The sequence below is a fragment of the Strix aluco genome, chromosome 34 (genome assembly GCF_031877795.1).
Source record: "Strix aluco isolate bStrAlu1 chromosome 34, bStrAlu1.hap1, whole genome shotgun sequence".
Lineage (NCBI taxonomy): Eukaryota > Metazoa > Chordata > Aves > Strigiformes > Strigidae > Strix > Strix aluco.
Genome location: NC_133964.1, coordinates 1,178,692 through 1,200,494, shown reverse-complemented (window position 1 = coordinate 1,200,494; position 21,803 = coordinate 1,178,692). Strand labels below are relative to the sequence as shown.

The following is a 21,803-nucleotide window of genomic DNA, read 5'->3' as shown; positions in this document are numbered from 1 at the left end:
AAGAGAAACTGCTTTGTTGTAAGCTGTCTGCAAATTTGCAGGTTCCCCTAAGAAAGTGTTTTCAGGAGAAGAATAATTTAGGAAATGTAGGTGTCACCCAACAGAGTAAGAAGACAGAAACCTTTGAGTGTTTGAGCTGACCCACAAAATGGAAACTGGGACTGTCACCTCTGATTCACCGATTCACTGGGCTCATACTGCTGTAGGTGACTGAGCTTGTGCTTTTGCTCAAATACAGCCAGTGGATTAATCTCAGGAAACTTTCCAGATGAACCCAGAGCAGAGATTCCCCTATGCCAGACTGGAGGCAAAGAACAAGCTGGACATTTGGGATCTAAGACTGGCCTGAGCCCCAAGGTAAAATGTCATTGCAAACAGGGAGCAGTGATCTGGACTGAACTTCCCATTTACTCCTCGTGTAAGTGGTACCGATTCTGCCCTGGGACAGAACCTGAGGGGACAAGTCAGTCCGTGAAGAAGCTTTGTTTCGCAGCTTAAAAGCTACCATCTCCTCCTCTCCATCTCCTCCCCCTCCATTTTGAGTCATCCTAGTTTTGGAGTCATCATCTGCTCTGCTCCTTTCTATGTCTAAAAACAAATGTCAAGAGGAAGGGAAAACCATCAGTCTTTATTGCATATATTTTCCTTGTGCTTCCATGTCCTTGATGTGTATTTTGATAAAAAAAAAACCCAAACAAACAAACAAAAAAAAGACAGACTTAATAAATCAGAGATTTGAGACTTGAATAGTGAGTTTCATCTAGTCCTGCATGTGCCTGGGAGAACTTGTTTTCCCAAGGCTCCCTCTATAGTCAGTAGAGACAAGAGAAAACTCTAGAGCCTGGGTCCTCCCAACCTATAACTGGCCTGCCAAAGAAATGTTACGGATCTCTTCCAGACACTCTTCTCTTGCTCTGCATTTGATAGTCATAGCAATGAGCAACTGTTGGGAACAACTGCATTTCAGGGCAGACGGATGTCAGGTGAGGCTGTGCGGAACCATAATACATTTCAGTCATTATGTGGAGAGCTAAAGAAGACAAGTTATACTTGGTCCCTCTTAAACCCCCTCCCCCTTTTCTGAGGGAAGACAGAGCAAGAAGCTGAGGAAGAAAGCAAGGGATGAGAGAAGATGTGCTTGATATTACTTATTTTGAAATCAACAGATTCTCAGGGATTTCTAGTCCAAAAAGGCAAATACTGAAAAGTAGAAAGAATAGCTTTCAACATAGAGATTTGATTTGATTTGATTTGATTTGATTTGATTTGATTTGGTTTGATTTGGTTTGATTTGATTTGATGGTTTAGCATTTGTGCAGTAGAAGAGATGAGTTTGGCACTTAGCTGTGACAGATGTTTGCAGCAGGTCTGAGTGAATTTGGTATTTCCCAGGAATGGGGTGAAACAGCCAACAGCCTCTTTAAAATCTTCTGTTCTGGAGAAAGAGTTCTGGGTGAGGGTTTGAGAAAGCTAGAAAGAAGACAATAAATTCTCTGAGGACTCTGAAATATAAAACAAAAATCAGAGTGTAAGAAAAGCTTGAAGGACTCTCTCTGTCGGTGTTGTGGAGGAAGAGTGCTAGAAAGGAAAGAAGCAGAAAAGGAAGGACAGAACTCTTCATCCAGACTGTGAAATTATCACACTTGGGTTTTGCCGTGTTCCTGTCTCAGCAGGATGAGCTGAAATTCAGCATGGGACCAGAAAATGCAACTGCAGTTACTGAGTTCATCCTAGAGGGCTTCTCAGTGTTTGACCATTTCTCTCTCTGGTCCTTCTGCTCATGCACCTGACAACAGTGATGGGGAACACAACCATCATTTCCCTCGTGTGTGTATCACCGCCTGCAAACCCCCAAGTACTTTTTCATCAGCAGTTTGTGCTTCATAGAAATCTGGTTTACATCCTCCACAAGCATCCAATTGTTTGTGATCCTGGGTTCTGGTAGGAGAACAATCTCTCTAAGCAGCTGCTTTGCCCAGTCCTATTTCTATTTTGCCCTGGGCTGTACAGAGTCGGTTCTCCTTGCTGTCATGTCCTTTGACCGCTGTGTTGCTCTCTGCCAGCCTTTGCGTTACGCCGCCATCATGAAGCCTCAGCTCTGCATCCACCTGGCTCCTGCTGCTGGGTCATGGGCATCACACTCTTGAGTTACTGTCTGCTCCTCCTCTACCAGCTGACTTGCTGTGGCTCCAACAAGATCCACCATTTCTTTTGTGACAACTGACCCTTATTCAAACTGCCCTGCTCTGACAGCAGCCTGCTGTGGAAAATAGACTCTGGTTTAATATCAGTTGGCCGACTGGCTTCCTTATGTTTAACTCTGGCATTTTACATGCGCATCCTTTTCTGTATTCTACACCTTCCAGCAGCCTCTACGAGGAAAAAAACTTTTCCTACGTGTTCTTCCCATCTCACCACCTTGGCCATTGCATATGGGAGCTGCATTGCTCTCTGTGTGTGACCTTCAGAAGATGTTTCCCTGGAGACAAACAGATCTGTAGCTTTGCTGAACACTGTCCTGTACCCATTCTTAAATCCGCTCATCTACAGAATTAGAAACAAGACGGTGATCCTGGCCCTGAACGAAGCCATTGCCCGTGCGACACTACAGCTTTTCCACTAATCATGGTGCATTTCTGGACAGCAATTCCAGTGATCTGCTCTCGTCTGTTAAATAACACCAGTGCACAGGTGTGTCACCTCCAAATACAGATGCCTCAGGAGATTTCTGTTCTTGTTGGACTGTGTCAGGTGAAGTGAGAAGAAGCTCATCTGCACACACAAAGGCGGCACCAACAATGGCAGGAGGAGTAACTCAGTGAACACCCTGCCCCAGCTGCTCCCAGGCCCATCACAGCAGAGCCACCAGCTCATCAGGAGCCCATCTCCACAAACCGAGGCACAGGGGCAGGTGGGATCCCAATTTACAGGCTCCTGAGGAATGAACGTCTTGTCCCAGCTCCTTCCAGGGCTGCCCTGGGAGAGCCACCAGCCCCCTTGTCCAGGGGTGAAACCCGTCAGGATGAGCCACTGAGAGCAGCTCTGGGTCAGCATTTGGACTGAGGGGATTGTTGCCTAGGGGTGTGGGACACATGATGGGATGCAGGGGAAGAGCATTTTTGAATTGCACAGGACTTATTATGGGACGTTTAGGGGAGGACCCCAACAAGGGCAGTCTGTCCTGTCTTCTCATTAAACTTAATTTCTAACTCTTTTCTGTGTGACGGAATCTCTCTTCTGCGTAAACATGTGAGCATGGGGGTGTGAGTGCAGCAACTGGAGCAGGAGCAGGGGGTCAGACAGCCCATATGTCATCAGTGCCAGCAACTGAGAGACTGGAGTGAGTGAACTTAAGAGTCTGTGTGTGACTGGGGTGGTCTGTACCAGCATCTGGAACGGGGCTGCGGCCTCGAGGGCTTGTATGTCCAGGTGCCTGCAACTGGGGAGGCTGGTATCCAGGGGCAGCTGCTGAGGAGAGTGAGTGTCCGAGCCCAGCTGCTGGAGGGATCCACCCTGTACAGGAATATAGGATAGGATAGGATAGGATAGGATAGGATAGGATAGGATAGGATAGGATAGGATAGGATAGGATAGAATAGTTCAGTTGGAACGACCTGCAATGACCATCTACTCCAAATACATGACCACTTCAGGGTGGACCAAAAGATAAATCATGTTATTACGGCATTGTCCAAATGTCTCTTAAACACTGACAGGCTTTGGGTGTCGACCACCTCTCTAGGAAGCCTGTTCCAGTGCTCCACTGCCCTCTTGGTAAAGAAATGTTTCCTGATGCCAAGTTTGTACCTCCCCTGATGCAGCTTTGAACCATTCCCACACGTGCTGTCACTGGATACCATGACAAGAGCTCAGCACCTCCATCTCCACATCCCCTCCTCAGGAAGCTACAGAGAGCCATGAGGTCACCCCTAAACATCCTTTCTCCAAACTAGACAAACACCAAGTCCTCAGCTGCTCCTCACAGGACATTCCTTCCAGCCCTTTCAGCGGTTTTGTTGCCCCCCTCTGGATTCATTCAAGGACTTTAACACCCTTCTGAAATTGTGGGGCCCAGAACTGCAGTTTTCTCCTTCCATTACTCTTTGTTCATTCAGACACCTCTCACCTGTGCTGCTGCTTTGAGCTTCAGGGACTCAAACCTTGCCTGTCTCTCAATAGTCTAATTGTCTCTTTAGCCAAATCTTTCATTATGTTTATATCTACCTTTTTGTATCTATGTAGCTAAAACATTTCTCATAAGATTATCCCTTGTCGAAAGATGACCTCATTAGAGATATCGTGTACTTAGTATATGGTTGAGGAGTGTGCTTTATTGTTTATGGAACTTGATCATGTTTCATTGTTTTTTGCTTGCAAATAGGAAAAATTCTTCTGTGCCTGTGTGCAACCAGTTCTCTCAGGAGAGCAGGTGGGAGATGGTGCAATGGAGCTGTAACCTCCCGCTGCAGACGGCAGTGGAGGAGTCGGATGTAAGGAAAAGGGATGTAAATCCCAGCTGGCCAATGACAGAAATGGTGAGGCTGGGGAGGTGAGGAGCAAGGTTGTCCAGACAGTGCCAGACCTCAAGGGGCTGCTTCTGCTACCTGTGCAGAGCTCCTGAGGAGACCCTCTGGATCAATATCAATTGCAGAAGGCTTCTATCACCTCTTCTTTAATCTGAAAAGTCAATAAAAATAACCGTTAAAATAAAAAATAATTTTCATTAGATTCTCTTTGAAATCTTCCTGCTTAACTACACTATGAAATGACTCCAATGAGCTGTACAAGTGCGGAAGCCTTGAAGAAAACTAAAGGAAGAGAAATAGCTCGTTAGGGTTTTCTGTATTTTAATGAGCCCCATGGTGTATTTGGCCCTGAGTCCATGAACCTCAGATACTGAGAGGAGACTGAGCAAAGTACTCAAGAAGTCAAAGCCAGCAGCAAAGCTCAAAGTACCTTGAAGCACTGATTGGCCCCACTGAGGGCCACTACTGACAAAGCCTCTCCAGGGACTCGTTAGAGCAGATAATTGGAGGCTGTGATTGCAGGTAGGCAAAGGCACCCTGCAGGTGGCTGTAATGCTGAGAAACCCCTTGGTTTGTTTTATGAAGCAGAAAGGCCAAGCCCTGACCCTCAGGCCCTGGGAAGGAGATGCTGCCCCTCATGTGTGGCTCAGGGCTCTTCCTGGGGGCAGTGGGGTGTGAGGGTGAGCAATGCCAAGTGTAGGAAAACTGCACAACACCTCCCGGCTTCCCCAAGCAATGGTGAAGAGTAAATGACGTGCAGAGCCTCAAAATAATTTTTTCTTGTTAGGCCTCAGTGGCAGAGGCAACTGCCATAGCCAAGGGGAGAAAGAACTTGGTCCTGTTGGGCCTTTTAGCCTTGCCAGAGGCCTTGGCCATCTCAACTGCAGGCTGTCCTACAGTGTCCCATGCCTGCACCTCTTTCCCTCCAGGCTGCAGACACCCATCTTGCTTTCCCACCTAGCTCCTACCTCAGCATTTCCATACCTTCACTGATGTCTCTCCACCCTCACCGCCTGTTCCTTGGAAGACAAAGCCATGGGCTGATCCTGACTCCCTCGGGGTGATCTCTTGCACCACAATGCTACCATTTGAGTGAGGTAGCTTCTTCTTCAAATGCAGTCTGAACCTTCCAAGATGCACTTGAATATGAACAGGAATAGAGGGCCCCTGCCTCCAGCCAGGAGGAGGAAAGGGATGATCGGGTGTATTGGACAGTGTGGATTCAATGGGCTGACACATCAAATCCACAGAAGTACCAGGCTTTAATCGACATCGGGGCACAGTGTATATTAATGCCATCAGGTTATAGAGGGGCAGAACCTATCTGGATCTCAGGAGTGACAGGCGGATGTCAAGAACTGTCAGTACTGGAGGCCGAGGTTAGCTTGACTGGGGACAAGTGGGAAAAACATCCCATTGTACCTGGCCCAGAAGCCCCTTGTATCTTGGGCATTGACTACCTCAAGAGGGGGTATTTCAAAGACCCAAAAGGATACCGATGGGCTTTTGGTGTGGCCAGTGTGAACACAGAGAAGGTCAAACAGTTGTCTAATCTGCCTGGCCTCTTGGAAGATCCTTTTGTTGTAGGACTGTTGCGAGTTAAAGAACAACAGGTGCCAATTGCTACGAGGACCGTGCACTGACGGCAATATCGCACGAACCGACACTCTCTGGCTCCCATCCAAGAACTGATCCGTCAACTGGAGACCCAAGGTGTCATCAGTAAGACGGTGGGGGGGCTCTCGATGGGGAGCGGCGGAACGGCTGGGCCTGGCGCGGCCGACGGCTCGGGCGAGCTCTGTGGCCGAAGGCCCAGGCAAACCTGCAGCCAGGGCCCAGCTAGCTCAGTTGGTAGAGCATGGGACTTTTAATTCCAGGGTTGTGGGTTCGAGCCCCACGTTGGGAGCCCAAAAACACTGTGGTGGTTTGACCTTGGCTAAATGCCAGGTACCCACCAAGTCGCTCTATCACTCCCCCCCCTTCCCCTTTTTTTCTCAATAGGGCAAAGAGGAGAAAGAAAATAAGGTAGGGTTAAAAAAAAAACCAACCCTTGTGGGTAAAACAAAAGCAGTTTTAATATAAGCAAAGCGAAGCAAAGATCCGCGTGCGGAAGCAAAAAAAAGAGGACAGATTTATTATCTACTTCCCATTAACAGGCGATGTCGGGCCTTCTCAGGAAGCAGGGCTCTGATACGCGTAGCGGTTGCCTCGGAGGACCAAGGGTGACCCCACCCCTTCCTCCTTTCTTCCAGCTTTATACTGAGCAGACGTCATATGGTCTGGAATATCCCTTTGGTCAGTTCGGGTCAGCTGTCCTGGTTGTGTCCCCTCCCAAGATCTTGCCCACCCCGTCCCACTGTGGGGGGGGGAAATGTTGGAAAGAGCCTTGGTGCTGTGTAAGCACCACTCAGCAGTAGCCGCAACACCAGGGTGCTATCAACACCCTGCCAGCTCCCAACATAAAACACAGCACCATGAGGGCTGCTACAGGGGAAAACCAATTCTGGCTCAGCCAGAACCGGTACAGTCCCTCAACCTTCTCCTCGTCCATTGTTGCTAGTTTCCCAGTCCTGTTCATCACGAGGGTACACTTTCTTTTACCTTCCTTTTCAGGCTGCTGTACCTGCAGAAGCCCTTCTTATTCTTTGTATCCCTTCCCAAGGTCAGCTGCAGCTGTGCCTTGGCTTTCCTGACCCCATCCCTACACAACCCAGCAGCGTCCCTCTACTCATCCCAGGGTACCTGTCCCTGCTGCCACTGCCTGTGCATTTCCTTCTTGCCCTTTACTTTGACCAGCAGGTCTCCACTCAGCCATGCTGGTCTCTTGCCTTCCTTTCCTGATTTCTTACACCTGGGGATCGATAGAGGTTATTCTTCCCCCCAATGCAGGACTGGCCACTTCTCCTTCTAAAACTTTAGAAGTTTCTGTTGGCTGAATCCTGGAGTATCTAAAAGGCCTCCTGGACTGAAGCTCCATCTTGCGAGGTGTTCATGTTTGTGTGCAGGTGGCTCACCCTGATTGTGGTGAGCCATCAACACAAGATCACAGGATAAGAAACTGCAGGACACCACAGCTAATAAAAGGAGATGCTGATTTTGTACTGACCAAGGCAGGAATCAACATGACAACCCTCTTAGAAACACTCTAGGAGGGCAGGAAGCAAGCAAAGTCAGGGGCAGTGGGGAAAGAGCAGAGTTGGGCTGTTTGTAGAGGAATGTGTGAGGATGATCAAAGAGAAGAACTTGGGAGGTAACAGAAGGAAATAGAAAACCAAAGGTTAAGCTCAGATGTGATGAAACCTGCATCAGAGGTTCCCTGCTGAGCAGCCCCATGGGACAAAAAGCAACAGTTGTTTGCTCTAAAATTATGTCTGCTCCCTTCCATGGTCATGGGGAATGTGAGTGCTCTCCCTGTCACCAAGGGAAGAGCTGTGGTGGAAGGAAATGTACCATCACTCAACCTGGAAGGAACCTCGGGACGTCTGTAGGCCAAGCACAACCACTGTCAGTGGAGAAAGGAGAAACGAGGTTTGGGCTGTTTGTATGCTGGGCTGTGGGAGTGGGAAACATCGGCCTCTATAGACACGTGTCCAGTAGTGATCTCTCCAGGAGCTGATCTTAGATTCTCCTTCTAACCAGGAGCTGGTCCTGGGAACCCCTCATTCCTCCAGTACTCCCACACACAGAGAAAAACATACACAGATACACCAATATCTCTCCAGCACAGTGTCACAGAACCACTGAGGCTGGAAGGCAGCCAGCTTCCACCTTCTCTGTGCTGCCTCTTCATGCTTCATCCTCATCCATACCAGGCTCTTCCCATATTGCTTGACTTCCTCCATGTCTGGGTATACTTTTCTGGAGCTGTAAGAGGAGATCCTTGACCATCAAACACCTCTCACCACTTCTCTTCAGTATCGTATCCCATGGGATTCTTCCAAGCAGGTTCCTCAGCAGGCCAAGGTCTACTTTCCTTAAGTCCTGCTCTTTGCTTTTTTCTCTTCTCTCATGAGCCTCAGATATACATTCTCATCCCAGACTGATACATATTTGACCAGTTTTTCTTTGTGAAGAGGCCAGTCCTACACTGGCATTGGGGGAGGGGTGAATAGTCCCATACATCAGGACAGGCTGGGACCTGATCGGCTGAGCAGTGACTCTGAGGAGAATGCCCTGGGCACTACGAGGGATGCCCTACGAGCCAGGAGAGGATGGACACGATGAACAAGGGCAGCTGCCTACGGGGCTGCATTCCGAGGAGCATGGGCCACCCTGAAACCCTGAGTTACCATCCCCCTCCACTCAGCACTGGTGTGGCCCCACACACATGGGTGAGTCCCAGGTTGTGGCTCCCCATTCTAGAGAACTAGGGAGGACCTGGAGAGTGTTGAGTGAAGCTCTACCAAGGTGGGGTTCAGGACCTAGTGCCCATGAGCTGTGTGGGGTGGCTGAGGGACCTGCAGTTCTTTGCCCCAGCGGTGTGGAGGATCCAGGCACTATAGGAGTATCCTGAGAGTGACTGAGGGGGGATTTCAGGGAGGATGGAGCTTTTCTTAGTAGTAAGATACAGGATGAGAAAATATAATTACACAAAGTGCATCTGGGGAGTCCCAGACTGGACACAGAGAAATGTCACTCAAAGGGCAGTGCTGTGGTGTAACAAGTCACCCAGAGGGAGACTGGAGCAGCCCCAGGCTTTGTGTTTCAAGGAGCAGCCAGGGAGGATGGAGAGATCTCAGTAAAGGAAGGGAGATGCTCAGGTGAGAGCAAGGTGTGGTAGTTGGGTGGATGTCTCCAGCCTGCAGAGGAAGAGGTGCAGGTGTGGAACACAATGGGACAGCCTGTGGTGGAGACGATAGAGGGATGAGGAAAGTCTGAAAATCCCCCAGCAGAGATGAGCTCTTTCTGCCCTTGGCTCTGGCTGTTGTCTGTGTCACTGATGCCGATGAGGAAGCACCTTCCCCTTCCAGCACTGGGTCTCAGGGCCTCCCCTTCCCCACCAGAGAGCCTGGGAGGTGTTGGACCATAGTCCTGCCCTTGGCATTGTCACAGCTGCAGGAACAGCCCTGAGCAATGTGTGAGGGACAGGATCTCCCTTCCCAGGGGCTGGTGGTCGGGCCTTGACCCTTTGGCTTAATGTAACACATCCAGGTTTATTCAGTATTTGTTCCAGCTTGACATGCCCTTTGTTTACCTCTCATCTCTGTCTGGAGTTTTCTGCTCTAACTCGCCACTGGTGAGGCTTTGTCAGAAATGGTCCTCAGTGGGACCAATTAACATTCAAAGAAACTTTGGAATTTGCATGTAATTTTGACTTCTTGACAGGCACCTTTAAAAGTCTTATCACCATCTGAGCATCATGGACTCAGCACCAAACCCACCTGAGGGGTCATTAAAATGCCTTGGGCTGCTCCTCTGCTGGGGAGCTGGGCTGGGCTCCTGAGATGGAGAGAGCTGAGGGCAAGTGGTCAGCGCTGCAGAGAGACAGCTCTGCCCAGGAGCAGCTCCTCTGCAAAGCGCAGCAGGGCTGAGGGCACTGCCTGCAGGCACCGAGGGCAGAGGAGCCGGGCACATAGAGGGGAAAGGCAGACGGCAGTGGCAGGATGCTGAGAGCTCACTGGAGGAGAAATCTTCGCAGCCCTTGACACAGTAAGTCTCTGGGTGCAGGGCAATGCAGCTGCAGGTGGTGGAGGGATGTGGTGAAGCCGGCACAGCCGCCAGGAATGTCCCTGGTGTCTGGAGGAGGAGGCCGTGCTCCAGAGCAGGGCTTCCCTGCTGCACTGTCAGAGGGACAGGCCATGGCGGCTGCCTTCTCCCGGGGACGGCTGCAGGAGTGTGCAGGCGCGGGTGCAGCCAGGGGTGCCCAGGGCTGTCCTTGAGAGCAGGGTCCCTGCAGCCCAGGGGCTGTGTGCTGGGGCAGGGACTCTGCTGCCTGCCAGGGTCAGCACTCAGCCTGCCCGGGGAGCTGCCCACGGCGCTGTGGGAAGAAGCTGTGGGGGGAAGGAGAGACCCCCGGCAGGGCAGGTTCCTTCTGCTGTGGGGAGGGTGCTGTGTGCATCAGGGATGCTCACAGGTCCAGATCTGCACTGGGCATTGACAGATGCACCCTTTATATAAGCACATGAAGGCAGGGACTACCTGTAAGAGAAGGACATTGTTCTTTTTGTCTCCTGGTCTTGTTTGTGTGTGTAGGGAATTGGACATGAAAATTACTCTCTTGGTTCTGTATGAGACACTCTAAACCCTTTTTCTCTTAGAGGTGAATACATTTAGGTATATCAAAATGAAGAGGACAGGGCTTTCAGAGAGCCCCAGCGTCACCTTTACAACCTCATCAGGTTTGGTCTTATGTACCCATGAGATCCTGCAGACAAGGAGATACCCCTGGGCAGGGCCCTGCTGCCAGGAGGGGTCTGCAGGGCAGAGGTGAGGACACAGCCAGTGGGATGGGAGCTGTGAGCACCACAGGGAGGAGACTTGGAGAAAAACATTTCCCGCAGAGACATCTCAAGGCAGCAGAGAGCTGGGGACCCCTATGCATCCTCCCCTGCTCAGCTGGATGAGGAAGGAGAGAGAAGTGGGCTTAGAAACTAGTCACTTCTGAGCACACAAAAGTCCAATTTCTTCTTCAAGCACATTGTTAGTGAGAACATCCTCCAGTAGTGAGAGGTGTAGTAATCTTGGGGCTACTGTGTGGTAACCAGCAGGTCACCTGTGGGCAGACCTGCAGCTCTCCTGAGTCTACACAAGGGCATGGGGAGCCCTTTTGTTCCTCAGGGCTCCCCTGTATTCAGGCTGAGCGCAAAGAAAAAGATGTCTTCTGCCCCTTCAAAGAAGGTGCCCTCAATCAGCAGCACAAACCTGAGCTCAAAAAAAAGGAGTTGAATTAAATTCCCCCAAAGAAAAAGAAATCATTTTGAGGGGATGTTTTAGGAAAAAGCATAGGATTGGCTCAAGAAAACCTGCCTTAACTTGTTAGTGTCTTCTCTTTCAACAGTCCCCCATGCCCAGAGGGAACAAATGTCCAACAGCAGCTCCATCACTGAGTTCCTCCTCCTGCCATTCACAGACACACGAGAGCTGCAGCTCTTGCACTTCTGGCTCTTCCTGGGCATCTACCTGGCTGCCCTCCTGGGCAACGGCCTCATCATCACCGCCATCGCCTGTGACCACCACCTGCACACCCCCATGTACTTCTTCCTCCTCAACCTCTCCCTCCTTGACCTGGGCTCCATCTCCACCACTCTCCCCAAAGCCATGGACAATTCCCTCTGGGACAACAGGGACATCTCCTACCATGGATGTGCTACCCAGCTCTTCTTCTTCTATTTCTGTGCTTCAGCAGAGTATTTTCTTCTCACTGTCATGTCCTATGACCGCTACGTTGCCATCTGCAAACCCCTGCACTACGGGACTATCCTGGGCAGCAGAGCTTGTGTCCACATGGCAGCAGCTGCCTGGGGCACTGGGTTTCTTTACGCTGTGCTGCACACGGCCAACACATTTTCACTACCACTCTGCCAAGGCAACACCCTGGACCAGTTTTTCTGTGAAATCCCCCAGATCCTCAAGCTCTCCTGCTCAGACTCCTACCTCAGGGAAGTTGGGCTTATCATGGTTAGTGTCTGTTTAGTTTTTGGATGTTTTGTTTTCATTGTGGTGTCCTATGTGCAGATCTTCAGGGCCGTGCTGAGGATCCCCTCTGAGCAGGGACGGCACAAAGCCTTTTCCACGTGCCTCCCTCACCTAGCTGTGGTCTCCCTGTTTGTTGGCACTTCATTTTTTTCCCACCTGAAACCCCCCTCCATCTCCTACCCATCTCTGAACCTGGTGGTGTCATTTCTGTACTCAGTGGTACCTCCAGCAATGAACCCCCTCATCTACAGCATGAAGAATCAGGAGCTCAAGGATGCCCTGAGGAAAGTGATTTGCTGTTTTTCAGCAGCCTTAGACTGTCAGCCACTCTCTGCAAATGACTTCCAGTATAAATCATGACAGCCCAACCATGTCTTTCCTTCTTTATATAATTATATTTTCCTTTTTTCATTTGTGATGATGTGGTCTACAAAGACATTCAATTATTCATTCCCTCCTACATTAGTGTCCACCCATCTTGTGTGACCCAGGAACTTTGTCTAAAGGAGGAAGCAGGCACTCTGTGGCTTTAAGAAAAATAAATGAATGCATGACTTTTTTGTCTTATATCCATCCTTACCAGGGCAGGAATAAACAGGGAATGAGAACACCTTTCTGGCTGCACCAGCTTAAGTATCTTGTGCTGGTCTGGGGAGAAGGGATAGCACAGAGCAGCTACAGACCCCTCAAGATCTGCTGGACAGGAGAGTAGGGGACACAGTTGCCCCTGAGCTCCTTCCCCTTGTGCCATGAGTGCCTCCCATCTCTGGGGCTGACCCCTTCCTGCCTCCGAGGAGCTGCTGTGCCCTTCAGAGGGGCTGAGGCTGTGGGGTGAGTGCCCAGAGCACCCTGCAGTGGGCACTGCCTTGGCACCAGCCCAGACTGGGCTGTGCTGCAGAGAGAGGTGGAGAGGGGCCAGGGGAGGTGGGAGAGCTTGGAGGGATCCGGGCTGGGATGGAAAATATTGATGAGAGAAAACCATCAGCATCTAACTCGCACTGCATGACCATGCAGGGAGAGGACACACACCAGGGCATTTGTGGTGCAGAGCCAGGGCTTGTGGAAGGGATTGAAGACATTCAGGTGCAGGAGAGAAGAAGCTGGTCTGTGCCCTTGGTGGCATGGACAGACCGGGACGGTGGCCCAGGGCCTTCATCACCCCCCAGCCTCTCTCATTGGCCATTTCCAGCACTGGCTGCTCACCCCAGGGCTATGGACGAGTCTTTCTGCAAGACCATCTCCATCCTCCTGCTGGGCTCAGTGCCTGGATAGGTGCAATGACCAGCCCTGCCCGGCCTCTCTCCTGGCCCAGACGCTGGCAGACCCTGGAGCAAGGCTGTCTGCAAAGACCAGCATGGGACATGGCTGGGTCTGGGCAGGGGTTGGATGCTGGGGGAGCTTCCAAAGCAGCATGGCCAGGGGGAGAAGGGGCAATGAGGACTGTCTGAGGGATTGAGATGGGGAACCTTTCAACTGTCACAAGACAAATTAAGGAGGTCATTGGGAAAATCCAGCATGGATGTACCAAGGGTAAATCATGCCAATGTAACCTGATCACCTTCCTCTACTAAATAACATCTTCTGTCAACATGAGAGCAGTGGATGTTGTTTACCTGGACTTCAGCAAAGGCTTCAACACTGCTTCCTGCAGCCTTCTCCTGGAAAAATGGGCAAGATACAGACTGGAGGGGTGCTCTGCGAGGTGGGTAGGAAATTGGCTAACAGGCTGCACTCAGAGAGTGGTGATCAATGCTTTCTACTCAGTCTGGAAGCCTGTGACATGTTGGATCCCCCAGGAAATGATACTGGGTCCCACACTCTTCAACATCTTCCTAATTACCTAGATGGCAGGGTTGAAATAACCCTTAAAATATTTTCTGACAACACCACATGGGGAGACAGAGCTCCTTCATAGAGAGACCTGGACAGTCTGGAAAAATAGGCTGGTCAGAAAGTAATCATTTGCCTCTACTCCCATATCTTAGATCTCCTCTGGAGCTGTGGGCCCAGCCCCAGCAGGCAGAAGGGATTCAGGAGCCAAGGGCCCAGCTGCCCCTTGGAGGAGCAGCCCCAGTGCCCCTCGGGGCTGCTCCTCATTGCCTCAGCAGGCACTGCCTCTCTGCTACCTGTGAGCTGGGGCTGCTTCCCTCCATGGGAGGCCATGAGACACGGCCAAGGACAGCAACAGGATGTGGCCTTTTAGTGCTGGTCTCTCCTCACTTCCACACCGTCCTGCTGTGCCCTTGCATTTGTGTCACCCCCAAGCTCTTGTGTAGCTTTGGACAGTCCCATTGTGCCCACAGTGGCACCCCTGTGGTTGCAGGCAGGAGCAGGCCATGTGAATCATGGTGTCAGAGCTGGCCTCCATGCCAGAACCACCATGTCCCAGGGAGATCTATTAGGGACTGAGACCTCTCTTCTTGGTTGCACATGTCCATGCAGACAGCAATTAACCTTTTATTTATCTGCCTGGCACTGTCTCATCTTCAGTGGGGCTGACGGCAGAAGCCCTCCTGGAGAGGAATCGGGAGCTGTCAGGATTGCTCAGGGGATCTCCAGGGGTAGTGTGTGGGGGAGCTCAGTGAGCTCAAGGGATATCCAGGGACAGTCGGGGGGGGCAGTGAGTGGCACCTCATAAACTGAGTGACCATCCAAGTTTTGTGTCCTGGAGGAAAAGTGAACCTGAGGACAGCACGGGCTGATGAGGGCCCTGCAATGCCAGGAGAGGGTGTGAGGAGCCAGCAGGCAAAGGGACACAGACTGGAGGGTGGTTGTGGTGGTGCAATTCTTACACACACACACACACCCCTCTTTTTTGGGCTGCTTGGTGCTAGGTGCGATTCCACCCACATCCCCCAAGCTATACACCAATCTGTGGAGATAAGGACTGACAATGTTAACGAGCCTGGCTCCTGCCCCTCCCGATTGCTCGGAAACAGCTATAACGGCCCATCAACTCCTAAGGGCCTGGCACACCTGTGCCTGGGATGTGGTCAAATGGGAACAATAACAGAGTCGCACATTAATCAAATTCTTTTGTAACTGCTGGAAGGCACCAGAAGGTATTTGATAAAAGTCAATTATCTTGGACCCTATAAATGGTGGCCCCCAGGAAGACCCTTTGAGCTCTCCTGGATCGCAGCGGGCCTGTGACCAGCACCTCCCCTGAGCTGGGACGCCTCTCAGGTACCAAAGCCTTAAGGTGTCGTCTGCTCCAGACGGAAGGCCGGGGCGAAGTCCCCCACTCGAGTCTCAATTATCGCCCGTTGAGGAATGCCAAGGCATTGGGAGTATTTGCTCTAAACTCGAGAGGGAAATTTTCTTTGAGCTCGCTTCTCTTTACTGGGGGGTGTGTGTGTGTGTGTGTGTGGGTACGTACCCCTGTTTCTGTGTGTGTATGTCCGTTCTGTGTTCATTCTACTGAATCCAAACACCTTTGTTTCTGTATGTTTGTCTGTTTTGTTATGTGCATGCATGTGTATATGTATATATATATAGGTACCGTTAGGTAAGTTAGTGTGAATCTTGTCATTTTAGAATCTGAATAAGTTGCTTTTCTTTCTTTTAGTATCTCTGAATTATTTTATAATAATAAATTGCTGTTAGTTATTAATAAACCTAGATTTCTTACTAAATATTACCATGTCAATACTTATCCGCGACAGTGGTTCAGGACACCCTCTTGGAAATCCCATGGGCTGGATCTACTGCAGCCCTCCGTTGCCTTTTGTGCCATTGGAGACACCCTATGGTCCTGCCCAGCCCTGTCCTTGGTCCTTGAGCCATCTAGGGAAGATGGAAGGGGCCTCAGCAGCAGTGAACCCTGTCTGTTTGGCTCTGCTCCACACCCCCACCAGCGTGGCCAGTGCAGGATCACACCCTGTGGCCCTAGGGCACCATAGTCCCCTTGCTGTGTGGAGCATCATGGCCAGCTTGGAGCCCTGCAGGGAGCATGAGGACAGAGCCAGGAATGGCCGGGCAGGCCAGCACAGACACACTCATGTGGGGAAAGGCTCTCTGGGGAACAGGGATGTCACTGGAGAAGAGAAAGGGAGCATTTCTGTGCCTGCAGGGAAGAATCCATGAAAAAGAGAAACCTCTTTCTGCAGGCACCAACCCAGGGCAAGCTCTTCTCTCACCTGACCAGAACTTTTGTGCTGGCCTGTGGAGAGGGGCTGACAGTGAGGGGGCACAGTCAGTCTGTGATACCTGGGTCCTGCCTCTCCTGGACCTGAGAGCAGGAGTCCTGCAGTTTCACTAACCTCCATTCCCTCATGCCATGGTAAGCCTCCATTCCTGAGGTGATGGGGAGGCTGAGACCCCTCTCTGCCTCCCAGCAGCTGCTGTATCCTTCAGAGGGGCTGGGGCTGTGTGGTGAGTGCCCAGAGCTCTGCAGCACCCCGCAGCCCAGACTGGGATCCTCTGTGGGGCTGAGATAAGGAGCAGGTAGGTCAGATGGGAAGAGCTGGGGAGGGGCTGGGCTGGGCTGGAAAGTGCCTGGTAGAGGACAGCACCAATGTTAGCTGAGGTGTGTGACCACACAGGGAGAGGACACACTGAGTGGCTGTGTGCTGCAGACCATGGAAGGCAGGTGGAGGAGAGAGGAAGCTGGTATATGCCCTTGGTGGCATGGACAGACAGATAAGGTGCCCACTGGCATTTATCAAACCCCAGCCCCTCCCATCAGCCATTTCCAGCACTGCCCACTCACCCCAGTTTATGGGTGGTTTTGCTCCGTGCCTATCTCCTTCCTCCTGCTGATCTCAGTGCCTGTGTCAGGGGAAGAGTCAGCCCTGCCCCAGTCTCTCTTCTTGCCCAGACCTTGGCAGACCCCAGAGCAGGGCTGTCTGGGAACCCTTGTGTGGGACACGGCTGTGGATTTAGTGGGGCTGGGCTCTAGGGGGCTGCAAAACCAGGAAAGTTGGTCGGGGTCGACGCTGAGGTCTGGCATGGGGGCTTTGGTGGGGGATGTTTCCACACCCCAAACACACCCTGTCCTGGGCACTGTCTGATGAGGGGGCTGTGGGGGCATGTGTTGGGCAGTGGGGCTGCACCGATGCAGGGATGGGTCACAGATGGGGGCCATGACACAATGATCAAGAGGTGGAAGCAAGGACACGCTATGAAGGAGGCATTTAGAAATATGACCTGAGCTGAGGACATGTGTTCAGGAAAGCCAAAGCTCCCCTGGAGCTGAGGGGGGCTCCAGGCAACATCCAGAGCAAAATGAAGAGCTTCAGTCACTGCGTTTGCAGTAAAAGGCTGAACAAGGCCCATGCCAGTTGCTGCTGAATGGGGAGGGGGTTTCACAGCAGCAGAGACAGATGGGGATGAGGGACTCAACGGTGCCTTTGCTTTAGTCTTTCCTGAAAAGGTCTCCCAGGCCTCTGCTCAGGGAAAGGGCTCCCAATGACAGGCTTCTTCATCCTGGAGAAGGGATGGCTGAGGGGCACCGCACAGCCAGGTGGGGCTCTCCTTTTTCCCCATGAGGCTAGCCAAGCATTGGAACAAGCGTTGGTCCCCCTGAGAGATTGTGAAGTCCTCCATCCTTGCAGGTTTTCAAGACCCAGATGGACCAAGCCCTAAGAAGCCAAGTCTCACCATATACCTGACCCTGCTTTGAGCAGAGGGTTTTCTCATAGATGTCCCAAGCTCTACGCTGATCCTCAATGATCTTATTATCCTGTGATGTCCCATCTGATATCTGATAAGCCAATGAGAGAGCAGATGTTTATGGAGCCCAGGTCCTCCAGTGTTTCATGTGACCAAATAAGAGAAGTCAAGTGAACGTCTCCTCCACTCCACTGACTGCAAGGGGAGCCTGGCAGGCACTGCCTCAGACAGCTCTACGTTATCCCTGCACCTCACTGCATCCAGCTTTAACACCCCCAAAGGCCATGGTCTGCACCCTGAAACTCTTTCTCATAGGGTTTGGGAATCAGGGAAGCTGAATGCCAACTGTGACTAAAACACCTTCCTGGCATTCATGGACAGCAAGGAGTTTCTCCTTCTGGTGTATTTCCATGCCGCGCGGACACTACCTGGGATTTGTCTCCGCTTGTTTTAGACAACTGCTGTTTGGGAGTCTGTCCACTCTTGCACATACAGGCTCCACTCGCATTTGACAGTAGGTCTTCAACCTTTTCCACTGTAATTCATCCTCATGGAAATTTAAGTTCCTTGGTTCCTTCATTGTCTTGTCCTCCAAGCACCTTCTCAGCCCTCACACAGCCTGGCTGTTGGCTCACTCCTGGGCACTTCTTTCCAGGTGAGCCCCCTCCAAGTTGCAGTCCCAGGAGTGGGTCTGAGGGGAGATGCTGCTTGGTGTCAGGTCTGCTCCAGAGCAGACAGGGCTGAGCAGGGTGTCCATGAGCGGGGCCTGCCCTCCTGCGTGCTGCAGCTGGTCGGGGGGTTGGAACAGAGGTGTCCTCAGAGCCAGCACCCAGACAGGGACCTTTCCCCTGCCTCACCCCTCCCGTTTTGGACACAGGCAGGTGATGACTGACTAGGGCTGCACTCTGATACTCATGAACAAGGCAGAAGTGGATGAGGATGTGAATGCTGAGGGCAGCTGTGGCTGCAGTGACCATGGCAGAGGAAAAAGACAAACAGCCGAATGACAGCCTTGGCCTGCAGCACAGCACATTTCACATGGTTCAGCATCTGCTTGAGGTGATCCTGGAGAGGCAAGGTACATGGAGCCCTCTTGGATCTTTGGGAACAACATCAAAGCCCAGCAGCACCTCAGTCTGATGTTCTGGGATTTGAGCAGGGCCTAGCTGGAGGCTGGTGGGGATGGACAGGGATCTTCTGGCTGAAGCATTCACACGCCAGAAGGCATTGCACAGGGGTGGGAGAGGGAACAGGTTATCCAGGAGGTGGATACAGACATGGCCTTGGGGTACAGGGGTGGAGGCAGGAAAGCTAAAGCTCATCTGGGTCTCAAACCAGGAAAAGGGTGAGGAACTCATTGTTTTCCCATCCTCTTCACCTGGTAAGATCTGCCCCCAGACTCCATGGTTCTTGAGTCTCTGACCAACACCTGTGCAGGCAGGGCTGCACCCATGGCAGAGGAAGGTGTGTCTCGGGTGCACTTGCACCACTTGGGCACACACAGCTCCATGGGAGCAGAGGGGATGTGCCCAAGGGTGCTGGGAGAGCTGCCTGGGGTCATTGCAAGGCTGCTCCTGGTCATCTTTGAAATGTCAGGGCACACAGGGTGGGAAATGGCAGACATTGCACCCATTTTCAAGCAGAGCAACAAGGAGCATCCATGGAACTAAAGGCTGGTCAGTAACAACTCAGTCCCCGGGAAGGTGATGGAGCAAATTCATTTGAGTAATTCCTTTGCCCACATCCATCAGCTGTTGCTCTCTGAGATGCCCTGGGGTAGCTGAAGTACCCACAGGGTGCTTGGAAGGGTGACACAGGACCTATGTGAACCCTTCTGGAGCATTCCCTGGTCACCAGGAAAACGATCTCCAGACACCTCAGTGGAGACAACTCCTTTCTCTCTATTAACTAGGAGGGGAAGTCCAGACAACTTGATTTGACATAGACATCTGCCCAGAGGTGTCTGATGTTGGGTGAGAACAATCTCCTCCCTTTCTTCACCTACAAAGGAGTCACTCTTCATTTATCCTGGAGGGAAGAAAAAGGGACTGTCCATGGATGATGCAGAGACCCCATTGAGCAGACACTGTTAACACAGATGTGTTGAGACAAGTGCAAATCTGGCCACCCAAACCCAGGGGGTTTCGCTGCCGGTGGTCACCCAGCTTCCCCGTATCAGGGGAGAGAGCCTGCCACCTTAGTGGTGACTCTCTTCTTGTGAGGGGTGAGGAGTGGCAAGGATGCTGCTGGGTGGGGAGGGGTTTTATTGTGCTGGGATGTCAGCAAGACATAGAAATATCTGTCTTTTATGCTGCAGGCCTGAGTATGCTAGAAATGTTTAGGAAATGTGAATAAAAATAAAACAAAAGCAATGAGGAAAGAAGAAAAGCAAAGAATATATTTAATAAAGCTTTCAGCTTTTTTTCCATTTGTTGATGTTTATTTCATCTTTAATTTACTTTGCTCTGTTTTGATATATCACTCTTTGGGCAATATCATGAACATTTTTTTAATTATGATTTTGAAAGACAAAAATATTTCCAGAACCAGGGTGGGATGTAGCTACAGGGACACCGATGCTCTATGTCACAGGGAAAGAGATGCCTGGTGGCAGTGCAGGTGTCCTGGGCCCCTCTGCCCGGCCTCTACCGATGTCCATGGTCAGACAGCTGAGCTCTGCCTGGAAAGGGGAAGAACTGCCTGAGACTTCTAAAAAACACCTGAGCACCTTTTCATCAGCTGAGGTGACTGAAAACTTTGAATAAAGTGATGATGTTTTTCCACCATGACCACATGGGAATTTCTAGGAAGTGTATGAACTGAAACTGAAGCTCTGAGCTTCAGGGAGTCAGAAGCCTGCCCTTGTCTCTCAGCAGTCTAATTCTCTCTTCAGCCACCTCCTTCACTGTGTTCATATCTCTCATTTCCCATCGATCTGTCTGAAACATTGCTAGTGAGGTTCTCCCCTGGGGATGGTGAACCTCAGTGGAGGCAGCTTCCCCTTAGCACACAGCTGAGCAGTGGCGGTTGTTGTTTGTTAAACTCTCCCATGTTTTCCTTCTGTTTGTTGGCAATGAGGAGAAATTCTGCTGTGCCCGTGTGCAGCCAGGTCTCTGAGGGAAGCCAGTGGGAGCTGGTGTAGAGGAGCTGTAACCTCCAGCTGCAGCTGGGCTGGAGAAGTCTGATGTCAGGAGAAGTGCTGCAAGTGCCAGGGGGGTGATGGGAGAAATGGCCGGGCTGGGGAGGTGAGGAATCATGTTGTCCATGGAGTGTCTGACCTCCAGGAGGAGCTGGTCCTACCCCTCCTGACAGCAGGAGGAGACCCCCTGCATCAACATCAATTAGAGAATGCTGCCATCACTTCTGTAAACTGAAAAAGTAATACAGGACTCTTAAAAATAAAATATACTTCAGTATTAAATGCTCAGTGAAATCTCCCCCTTTACGTGCACTCCAGAGATCTCTCCAATTAGTAACGAAGACTTGAAGACTGAAGAAAATACTTGGAAGAAACATGGCCTTTTGCATTTTCATGAGCCCCATGGTGTCTTTGGTGCTGAGACCATGAGCCTCAGACACTGAGAGGAGCCTGAACCAATGGCTGAAGAAGTCAAGGTCAGAAGCAACACCTACAGTTCCCAGGAGTGTTACTGGGTCCCACTGAGGGCCATCCCCAGCAAAGCCTCCCCAGGGGCTGGTTAGAGCAGAAAGGTGCAGGCAGGAATGAGAGGTAGCAAACCCAATGTAAAGGTGGTTCTGATGCTCAGTCTGCCTTCATGTGTTGAAGCCAAAGGGCCAAAGCCTGACCCGCAGCCCCTGGGAAGGGAGATCCTGTCCCTCCCACATTGCCCAGGGCTCTTCCTGGGGCAGTGTCATGTGGCAATGTGCGGTGCCAAGGGCAGGACTAGGGTATGGCACTGATGGGTCTGTCCTGGGTGGGGCAAGGAGGCCATGAGCTCCTGGTGCCATAAGGCTGAGGTTTGTCCTGGTAGGCCTTAGCTGCAGAGGCAACAACCATTGGCAAGGGGG

General features: G+C 51.3%; 1 protein-coding gene, 1 non-coding gene and 1 pseudogene across 2 annotated transcripts; all 3 read left to right on the top strand.

Annotated features, from left to right (window-relative positions):
- The first annotated feature begins 1,661 nt into the window (after positions 1 to 1,661).
- LOC141917171 (olfactory receptor 6E1-like) lies at positions 1,662 to 2,656 on the top strand (annotated as a pseudogene).
- Positions 2,657 to 6,359: 3,703 nt separating this feature from the next.
- Positions 6,360 to 6,432, top strand: TRNAK-UUU (transfer RNA lysine (anticodon UUU)). Its single transcript has one exon. It is a non-coding gene; the product is annotated as a tRNA-Lys (tRNA).
- A 5,099-nt stretch (positions 6,433 to 11,531) lies between these two features.
- On the top strand, positions 11,532 to 12,521 carry LOC141917108 (olfactory receptor 14A16-like). The gene has a single exon (XM_074810200.1). The coding sequence runs from the start codon at positions 11,547 to 11,549 to the stop codon at positions 12,519 to 12,521; it is 975 nt and encodes a 324-aa protein (XP_074666301.1). The 5' UTR covers positions 11,532 to 11,546.
- The last annotated feature ends 9,282 nt before the right edge of the window (positions 12,522 to 21,803 follow it).

Excerpts from the sequence above, each read along its gene's own strand:
- LOC141917108 (XM_074810200.1), top strand. The coding sequence starts at position 11,547 with ATGTCCAACAGCAGCTCCATCACTGAGTTCCTCCTCCTGCCATTCACA.